Consider the following 10610-nt stretch of genomic DNA (forward strand, 5'->3'; position numbering starts at 1 on the left):
GACCAGAGAATCCTTGTAGTGCAGTTAGATAATGTGAAAGATTTTTTTATTAAACATAAAGTGTTTATTGTTTATTTAGCCTGGGACAGCTAAATTGTCAGAGAAACATTTAGTAAGTGAAGTTTTAAAAAACAAACTAGGTGGAATAGAAGAGCCACAGATTAATCGAAGGGCCGGACAGTGCTAGCTCCCAAACCTGATGGAAGTGTCAGATTCTATATGACGTTAGGAAATTGAATAACATTTAAAGTTTGATACCTATCCCTTGCCAAGAACTGATGAGTTGATACAGAAGCTGGGAAAGGCCAGATATCTGAGAACTCTGGACTTGATGAAGGAATATTGGCAGATATAACTAACCCCCATGTCATAAAAAAACAGCCTTTGTAACCCCTGATGGTCTATTGCTATAGAGAGTGCTAACATTTGGCCTACATGGAACTCCAGATACCTTTTAGAGGCAAAATACTGAGGGCTCACTGTCACTATGCTGTACATACCTGGATGGTGTGGTCATTCATTCTGAAGACTGGGAATTTCATTTATCAAAGTGTAGGTTCTGTCAGATCCATAAAGTAGGCAGGCTTTACTATAAATATTAAGAAAAATAACTGAGCATGATGGAAACCAACCATATAGCTGAGATAGCTTATACAATGTGAGATGGAAAGATCACAAGCAAATAAATAAATACATACATACATAAATAAATATGGAAATAAAACAAAAAAACTGAGGCCATAAAAACTGATCTATATCCTCCACTGAAAGATAGGTAAAGCATTTTCTTATGTTAATTGGGTATTATAGAAAAAAATGCATAATTTCTAAACTATTCCATGTCTTTTGTGATATCTCAGACAAGTAAAATCTCTTATCAGGTTATAATGGTCTCTTGAGGCAGAAACAACATTTAATAAACTAAAAGGCATCCTGTGTTCTGAACCTAAATTACTGCATCTTGATTTTATTAAAGAATTTATCTTACATTTTGACACAACAGACGTAGGTTTGGGGGAAGTGCCATGTCAAGACATTCACAGTAAGTAGCACCATGCTAGTGCTATATCAGCAAAAGTTGAGCAGTGCTTGAAGGAAATACTCAACCAATGAAAGAGAGCTTCTAGCTGCAAAATGATATTTCTGTGCCCTGAAGTACTTATTTGTTAGTTAGGCACTTCAGTTTAATAACTGCTCATGCCACATTACAATGGCTGAGTAGACACACAGATAGCAATTCAAAGTTGTGCTGAAGGAAACTATACTTCCAGCCCTTTCAATATATGGTGACCCACTGGCCCAACCTAGCTAACAGATATGCTTATGATTTGTCAAGAGCCTACAACCCATTGTTGCACTCTGAGGGGTAGGTGCAACATGTTGGATGTAAAAGAAGATAATGTACTTTCAAATGTGTGTTGCATTATGGAGTCTGGTAGCATTTTTACAAACAGGTAGGTAGGCAACACTCTGTATTAGCTAGTAATGAGGTATTAATTACCAATGACTTAAATATAAAAGGAAATAGCCTGCAGGGCTAATATCAGGAAGTTAGTTTCTCAACTAAAGGATCACCTAGAAGGAAAATATTTGAGGTGTGAAGTATGTCAGCCCATTTGGGTCTGTTTTGGGGAGTAATTACTGAAATGCCTATATCAGAGGCCTGGAATCAAGGCTTGGATAAACAGAACATGCTGGAGGGATAGATTCCTATCCCAGAGACTTCCCATACTCTGGAACAAAGTACCTATCTATATCAAACAAAGCTCCTCATTAGCACTCTTCAAGAAAAATCTTGATAATTGGATGGGAGATAGGAAATTCACCCCAGGGATCACTTCTGTGGCTCTGCTCGACAGTGGCACAGGAAAATAATTTTCTTTGGTGGCGAAAGCCAGGGTACCTTTTGGCTAGGCTTATATAGGCCCTAGGGCCAATAGCCTAGTACCTACCTATGAACCTATGAACTTATGAACCTACAGCCAGAACACTTTTGGTGACAGGCAGAGATTGCAGGTGATGTGGAGATTATGAAAGCCTAGTGAAAAGGTACTGGTTTTAGGAACTGAAAGCCTAACAGCAATATCTGTGTTGTCTCTACCTGTCCAAACACTTGTCACAGCTGTAAAGACATAATGCTTTCTCTCTTAAAAAATCCAGGGCCTAAATCATAAAAACTAAGCAGACTATCTTAAAGACTTGTCTGTCTTATCAGTATCATGCAGGCTGCTAAGAGGTGATGTCTGCCTTTCGTATTTAGCCTTGACTAACCAAATCCTTTCTGACCTATACACATTTGCAAGTCCAGTGGTACTGTAAACACCATCTCAAAGTCACTTTGGCATGAACCTGTCGAAACACTTCACACACCTTGAATGACGACAATACCATCTCATCAAGAAAATCAAGGGACTAAATCATAAAAACTACAATGACCATCTCAAAGTCTTTTCTCTCTTCTTGGTATCATACAGGCTACTTAGGGGTAACTTGTACCTCACTTGCACAGCCTTAGTCCCTAAACTCTCAAATTTACTGCACATTAGCAAGTCCAATGGTGGCATAAACACATGCTCAAGGGATCTTAAACACTTCTACAACATAAACAGAACACTTTGGAGGGCTAGGTATGTGTCCCAGAGAATACCACTTCTTTGGAATCATCTTCCTTTCCACTTCTCTTAATCTATTCAAACATAATCTGAACAAATGGACGGGAAACTGTAAATTCACCCTGGTATAGCACCCTTGTCCCTTATAGATAGGGCTAACATGTAAATGTTCTGCCCGGCTTTGGATTACTTACATTTAAATTAAAAAGGCTAAATATTTCACAAAATGCAGGGCTAGGCTTCTAATGGAGCAGTAGCCTAGTAAGTACCTATGAACCTATGAAGAGATCTCAATCTCTTTTACAACATAAATAGGACATATTGGCAAGACAGTATATCGCAGACAATAACACTTTTATGGAACCAACTTTCATTCCACATAAAACAAAGTACTTCTCCTACTCTATTCAAATGTAATTTAAACAATGGATGGGAAGCCGCAAATTCACCCCCGGTTTAGCACCTATGTCCCTCATATCCTTGTGTCACAAAAGGAGATAATGCCAGCACAGCTATCTTGAATTTTGTAAATAATTATACATCATTTGCGAATATCAACATGATTTATATAAGATGCTTGTTTTACAAATGTTTAGAACTGTATGCTATGTGTATATCAAACTGCTGGTACAGAATTGTGTGTTGAAAAGGTTTTTGCAAAGTGCTGTTTGAACTATAACCACAATGTGCCCTACTAGAATAGAACAGAAATGTACATTCACTATTGTAACTGTTTAAATTTATATATTTTATATATTTATATATTTTAACAGTGGAAACTGGAGTACAGCAGGATAACTTCAAAAAAATAACTGAAATTAAATTACTTTATGGCTATGCAATAAAAGACGGTATGTTTCAGTTTTCAATGTAGCCAGAGACATACAGTCTGTGCTGAGAAGCTTTCTGTATTGTCTTCAGAGTGAATTAATTACTACATCTGAAAACATGAAGAAATGCAATTGTTTTATGACTTCCAGCATCTGCCAAAGATCTTAGGTCTACGTATTTTCACAGGTAGATGCTAAATACTGCTAGCTGGGGGTTTCACCTGGGATAGAGTCAGAGGGCAAGAAATTATCTCATTCTGCAAGCTATCTCAGCAGCAATATCTGAGATATTAATATGAGAGGTCTCTTAGAGAGACAGTGCATTCTGCATTATGTCTTGGACCTGACAAGAACAATTTACCACAACATCTGCCTTGCTCTGTAAGTAAGTTTCTAGGGTATAGTAACTCTTTTAGATAAAGTCAGGAATAGAGTAAAGCTTAGTTTAGATATTTTTCTTTATTTATTTTGAGACTGTCCTGCAATGTTGTTTTAAATATTTCCTGTGATTTTGAACTCTGATGTCACTGTGAATATATACTGAGTATTTTCTTGTTCTTTTATTATTTTCTATTAAATATATTTAAACCTTTCATTGTGGCTGATCTGTCTAGAGATATTTAAGTTTTGAGAGTACTTGCATATTTATTTGGTGACACCGTGTGGGCTACTCCTAATAACCTTGCTCTTGGTTAAACTACCATTTGTATTAATATTAGTATTACATATTAAGATTGGACACCCTTTGCTAAGGACCTTAAAGTAGCTGATAAGGAGTTGGCTGGTGGCAATGATAACTACGTTATAGTCTGGGAAAAAGGGGGCATAGCTAGTAAACCTGTGCCAGCCTTTCCCAGGTGTGTGTGTGTGTGTGTGTGTGTGTGTGTGTGTGTGTGTGTGTGTGTGTGTGTGTATGTGTGTGTAAATCAAACCTCAAAGAGTGTGTTTGTCAGCTACTTGGGCAGGGACATGAAGCACTGGTTGGACAGACAGGGTAGTGTAGGTCTTGGCTTGGCCACTCAGCTGAGATTTCAACTCTATAGCTGTGCCAGTGGGGAGTCTTTCTGGGGATCTGGAGAAAGAGGGAGAAACCAGACCCAGACTGACTGTGGTCTCTGTGTGCTCTTAAGGGAAACTGCACTTGATGCAGAGAGCTGCATTTGGAAATACTGTGTGTGTACCTGCTATCCTCCCAGTGTACATCCCCCACTGTTGACAGTGGTGAAGATTCAGGCTCCTAGATTACTGGTCCAGTGGTGAGGCATCACACCTCGTTCTGCCAAGGTATGGATTATTCATGCACCAAACAAAAGGAAGAAAAAGCTACCATGGGAATGTAAGGCTCGACTCCTTAAAATCCTCATAGATCAACAGCTTAGTAAGTACCCATGTACCCATGATCCTACTTGCCTTTCTCCCATACAGTTCTGAACTTTCATACCCCAATGTGATTACTCAATTTTTTAGCTAATATAGGACCTTAACAGTTTTAACTTCTTCTAAGAGCCTGCTTCTGGGATCTGCTTTTTGTTTCACATCTCAGTTTTAGGTACGTCTTTCTTTTCCCTCTTAATGTTATTATATGAGTTTATTTTTCCCCATATCTTTTTAAACATCTAGGCTTTTAAATAGGTGCCGTCTGCATAAAATGCAAGTGTCTTTATTTTTTTTGTGTTGCTCCTTGATTATTGCTCCTCTCTGTTTATATATTTTCTTATACAGACAAGGACAAGCTATACTCCAACTTAGATCTAACCAAATCGTTCAACATGCTCATTAAAACATATGGTTCATGTGAAATGATAAATTTAACAACAGAGGTTATAGTTCTGGAAGCACTTTTTCATAATTTCTCAATTTGTCATTCAAAGAATAATTCATTATCACCTGTCATACCCAAGTTAGTAATACAATTTGAGAACATTTTAAGTCATATGGTTCTCAGAGATTAATAGCTTCCTTTCAACATTTGAAGCATGTATAGGTTCATAGGTTCATACTAGGCTATCTGCCCTAGAGCATTTATAAGCCTAGCCAGAGTTGTGTGGCTTTCACCACCCCTTAGGTTGAAGAATACTATACCCATTAGTTTGCCGTGACTCTGTCCAGCAGTGATACAAAGATAATCCCGGGGTAAACCTACGATCTCCCATCCACTGGTCAAGATTCCTCTTGAACAGAGCCAGCGAGGTGCTCTGTCTCACATGGACCGGGATTCTGTTCCACAGCATAGGGAGTCTCTGGGTGATGAATCTGTCCCTCCAGCACGTCCTATTTATATCCGTGTTGAGGTTTAAGTCTCTTGCTCTTGTGGGTCTGGTGGATTTGGATTTTTTGAGGTGGGGCATGTCCATTAATTCCGTGTTGGACATGGCCTTGTATGTCAGGCACAGGTCACCTCTGAGCAGACGGTATGCGACTGAATAGAGCTGGAGTTTCTTCAGTCGGGCAGCATATGGCATATTTTTGATCCCCTTTATCCTTTTGGTGAGGAACTTTTGGGGTCTTTCCAATTGCTGCAGGTGTCGGGTAAGATACATTCCGAATGGGGCATTGTACTCAATCATTGGTCTGATAAGTGAAGAGTACAGGGAACAATGACCTCCCTTGATCTGGATGTGAATCCCTTCATAATCAGGTGGGCAATGTAGAAGGTCCTCCTAACCACTTTGGCAATGTGAGTGTCAAAAGAAAGGTTACTGTCAACTTGGGTTCCCAGGTCCCTGATAACCTCTTCTGTGCTTAATGGATTGCCACCTATGTGGTAACTTGGGGTTACCTTGTTTTTACCAAAGGGTATGACTATACATTTTTTGGCGTTTAGCTTAAGGCCATGGCTCTGGCACCAGTTATCCATTTCTATGAGACCTCTCTGAAGGATATCTGTGTCTGATGGATTTTCAACTATGGCGCCCAGTTTGCAGTCATCTGCAAACTTTGTCAGTCACAATCCTCCTATGTTTGCCTGCACTTCTGAAAAGTAGATGCCGAACAAGAGGGGGCCCAGGACTGAGCCCTGTGGGACACCGCTTGTGACCGGCTTGGAGTTTGACATGGCACCAGCAACTCTAACCTTGTGGGTTCCGTCCTTGAGCCAGTTTGCAACCCATCTTGTGACATATGGGTTTACATTTAAGCTGGTGAGCTTTTCTATGATACCCGAGTGGGGTATTGTGTTGAAAGCTTTTGCAAGGTCAAGGTAGGCTGTGTGAACTGCCTTACCCTCATCAATGGCCTTGGTGACTGTTTCAAAAAAGTCGACCAAGTTCAAGAGGCATGATCTGCCCTTGACAAAGCCGAATTGGGTAGGATCCAATGTCTGTAGGTCCCCCATGTCTTTATTTATGAGTTCCATTATGATCCTCTCCATAGCTTTGCAGACCAGGCTTGTTAAGCATATGGGGCGGTAATTACCAGGGTCCGTAGAAGCACCACCTTTGTGGAGTGGGACCACAGTTGCCGTACACCACTCTTTGGGTACGTATCCTGTGGTAAGGCTAAGATTAAACAGCAGCCTTATGTGTGGGTTTAGTTCCTCATTGAGTTCGTGTAGCACACAGCCGGGGACACCATCCAGTCCCATTGATGCTGTGTTTTTAGCTTTAGAGAGAGCAGCTCTCACCTGGGCATTTGAGATGATTGGGAGGCTACACTCTGCTGGGATAGATATTTCTCCTTTTGGGGGGGAGGGATGGGAGTAATTTTCACTGAACCTGTCTGCCAGTATGTTTGCAATGTCTGTGGGTTCAGTGATTTTTTCATTTTGGACTAATTCTGAGCATATCTGGGAGTTTCCACCCAGATTTCTAACATAGCTAAAGAAGGCCTTATGATTGTCTTTTGAGTCCTTGGTGATTTTTCTCTCAAAGTTGGCCTTGGATGATTTTATGAGTGATCGTAGTTTTTTTACTAGTATTGATCAGAGATGTCTTCCCTTTTAGGGATTTTGCTCTATCTTGTAGTAGCTTTCTCCTCTTGTTGTAAAGTTTGTTTATGGCTGGGGTCCACCAGATCGGGTGCTTGCCTTTGGTGGAAAGGGTCTTGATTTTATTTGGGATTGCTTGATCCATGCAATCCTGGAGGTGCTCGTAGAAAGCATTTGTAAGGGATTCAGCAGTGTGGGTTGTGGTTTCCAGTGGCTCAGGGGCCTTGAAGGATACCACACCAGTCTTAAGAAGTGTGAAGTTGGCTTTTGAGAAGTTCTTCACTGTGGTCTTTATTGTTGTGGGTGGGGTGGGATGTGGATCTCCAGTGAGATTAGTTTATGGTCTGATCTCACCAATGAGGGATATACTTCCGGTGTGGAGCATTTTGTCCCCATGTTTGTGATGATCAGGTCTAGCATATTTTCACCTCTTGTGGGAATGGTGACAAGTTGTTCCATAGCATTTGAGTTTATGAACTCCAGGAACCTTTGGGCTAGGGTATTGGGGCTTGAGTAATGTTCCCAGTCTATGTTTGGGTAGTTGAAGTCACCCAATATGATGGTGTTTGGAGAGACATTTATACTCTCCAGTGTCTTCAGGAAGGCTGTGTGGGGTTCCTGAGTTTGAGAGGGTGGCCTGTAACATGCTACAAACTGTAGAGCGGTTTTGCCTATGGTTAATTGCACCTGAATGGTCTCTGATGCTTCATGAGTTGCCACCAGCCTGGAGGTGTGGGTATCCTTGATGAATATGGATACACCCCCTCCATTTGTGGTACGGTCCGGGTTTTGGGGCAGGAACGCATGATATGAGGTCAAACCTGATAGTGCTGGGGTGCTCTCAGGAGCCTTGAACCAGGTTTCAGTCACAGCACAGGCATCGATGTTCTCCATACTGAGGAGGGCTTCGAGGGCGTGCATCTTGAGATTTAGACTTCTGGTATTGAGCAGCATTACCCTTAGATTTTTCCATTATTGTTTTCTAGGGCGGTGGGTTTAGAATTTGAGCCTTGTGTAAAAAAGGCACTATGGGGGTGGCAAGAGCCTTTGCCAATATCCGGAAACCCAGGGGTGACAGGTGCAAGCCGTCCCTTGCAAAGCAGCGTGGCTTGTCAAGCATGTCATTCCAGGCAGACAGACATTGGATCACCTTAGAATGACACCAGAAATTAAGCCAATTATTAAAACTGATCATATCATGGTATATTTTTCTATGTCTGTGTACAATGTACTGTTAAATCAAACTGTTAACTTTCATTAATTACACAAAAGTGATGGCAAACTTACTTTTCAAGTTCCACACAACTAAATAATTTTCGTGATTCAACAAGTATCATGATACATTTTTTTGTGTTTATAAGCTAAGTTACCCATAGTATCATATTCTTCAATTGCCTAAATTTGTCTTTCTGAAGATAGCATGTTGTTTGCTTTGCTACTTCACTTATACAAACTTATCCCAGAAAGAAAAACAGATTAGTATGTATTTTATCAGTGTTCAGACACTTTGAAAGTTACTGAGTAAATGATACTGAAACATGCACACACCTGAAAGGCTTTTTCTAGAGGCAGCTGTTGATGTTTCATTAAGTAAGCGATGCAGATGGTGGCTGATCGGCTGCGTCCATTCTTGCAGTAAACCAAGCTACGCCCGCCCCCCTGTGCTGTATCCTGGATAGCATCAGCACAGAGGTCAAAATAGTCATACAGATTCTCCTGTGGGTCATCGAACACTGCAATCCTGAGTGTGCTGATCTTCAGACTAGGGAATGGCTGTTGTCGGGACACATTGATGCAATGAGTGATGCCCTCATGATGCAAGAGTTCGTCATTACAGGCAGACCTGGAATTGCTGATCAGCAGTGAGTCTGTGATCTTTGAAATCTGCTGCATTTCTAGAACACAGTACAAATACCCCGTCTAGTTTCCAGATTTAAATTATGCCATACACCTCCTGAAATTAAATTGACTAGGTCCGTTAATGTTCCTAAGCACAGGTTCTGAAAAATGAGGGATTATGAACAAAGCTACCCTGTGCTTTACACTTGTTGGAAAGACAACTCATTTTAGTAACAGCTGCCTGTCCTGCTGTGCTATATTTAACCACAGCTAGGGAGACAGAAATGATTCAGTAGGGTCCTAACACCTTCCACAACTCTGGCAAGCAATTATAAAGACCAAATGCAACAAGACCTTAGAATGCATTTTAATGGATGTTTGTATACATGAAATGTAGCCAAGTAGAGGAACATTTTCAGATAATTAATGCACTTTGCTCTCCTTTGTAGAAAAGCACACTGCAATGTATTTTCAGATGTGCTTTTACTTGTATAACAAAGTGTTTGTATGTGGCATGCAGATAAATAAAACAAAAATGATATGTAAAGAGAGGCCTTTTTCCATCCACTTTTCAAAGTTATAGTTTATAAGTCAGCATTCAATTACTGAGAATTGATCTATTCCTTAACCTTATAGTCACCCAACCTACCAAGTCATAAAAAAGGAGCGTCTTTTCCAGAGCCCTATTAAGGCCTTTGACATTTTTCAGAGTACTGTATTAAAGACTTTCAATTTCCTGAATGCAGATTCACTCATTTGCACAAACAGGTATGCTCCCTCCACACACACACACACACACACACACACACACACACACACACACACACACACACACACACACACGTACATACACATGGACAGGCACACACATAAAAATAAATTATACAAATACTGTGAGTATGTAGTCCACATAAAAAACAGGAGTCAGATTAATGCTTTCATTCCTTTACTGTTGGAAATGGATTCTGAATGTTTTCAGACTTTCAGTAAATAAATGTCACACACATTTTATTTTGTGAAGCTTAAGTTACTGAATTATGTAAGTGTATGGTTATGCCCTTTTATACAGCAAACAGACAACAGCAAGAGAGCTGCAGCAGGTATTATGTGAAAGGTAGGAGCTGCAGAGGTTGGGGTATGTGCAACTCTACAGTATTGGGATTCATGATTGGTTAAGAACCCTTAACATGCTACACTAGGCAAGTACAGTGAGTATGCACTCCATACGATGTCTGGCAACATTTGCTATTCTGACAGAAAATTAAGGTTGCTTGAAATTGTCTGTATGTCTAGCTTTTCACTGGCAATGCTATCCACACTGAACACCATTCCTATCATTAAACTGTTTATACCTGGAGTCATATTTTTCTGAATTCACTTGTTCTTGAAATCCATCTGTTTCCT

At 40.3% G+C, this 10610-nt stretch overlaps 1 protein-coding gene across 1 annotated transcript in view; it reads right to left on the minus strand.

Moving 5' to 3' along the window:
- Positions 1-9452, minus strand: part of LOC122801074 (dual specificity phosphatase 28-like) — a 106324-nt gene extending 96872 nt beyond the window's left edge. Inside the window, exon 1 of the mRNA XM_044070578.1 lies at positions 8916-9452. Coding sequence (XP_043926513.1) covers positions 8916-9260 — 345 coding nt within the window. The 5' untranslated portion in view covers positions 9261-9452. The remainder of the gene's footprint in view (positions 1-8915) is intronic.
- Positions 9453-10610: the final 1158 nt, after the last annotated feature.

The sequence above is a fragment of the Protopterus annectens genome, chromosome 4.part1, assembly GCF_019279795.1.
Source record: "Protopterus annectens isolate FY-2018-M chromosome 4.part1, PAN1.0, whole genome shotgun sequence".
Taxonomy (NCBI): domain Eukaryota; kingdom Metazoa; phylum Chordata; order Ceratodontiformes; family Protopteridae; genus Protopterus; species Protopterus annectens.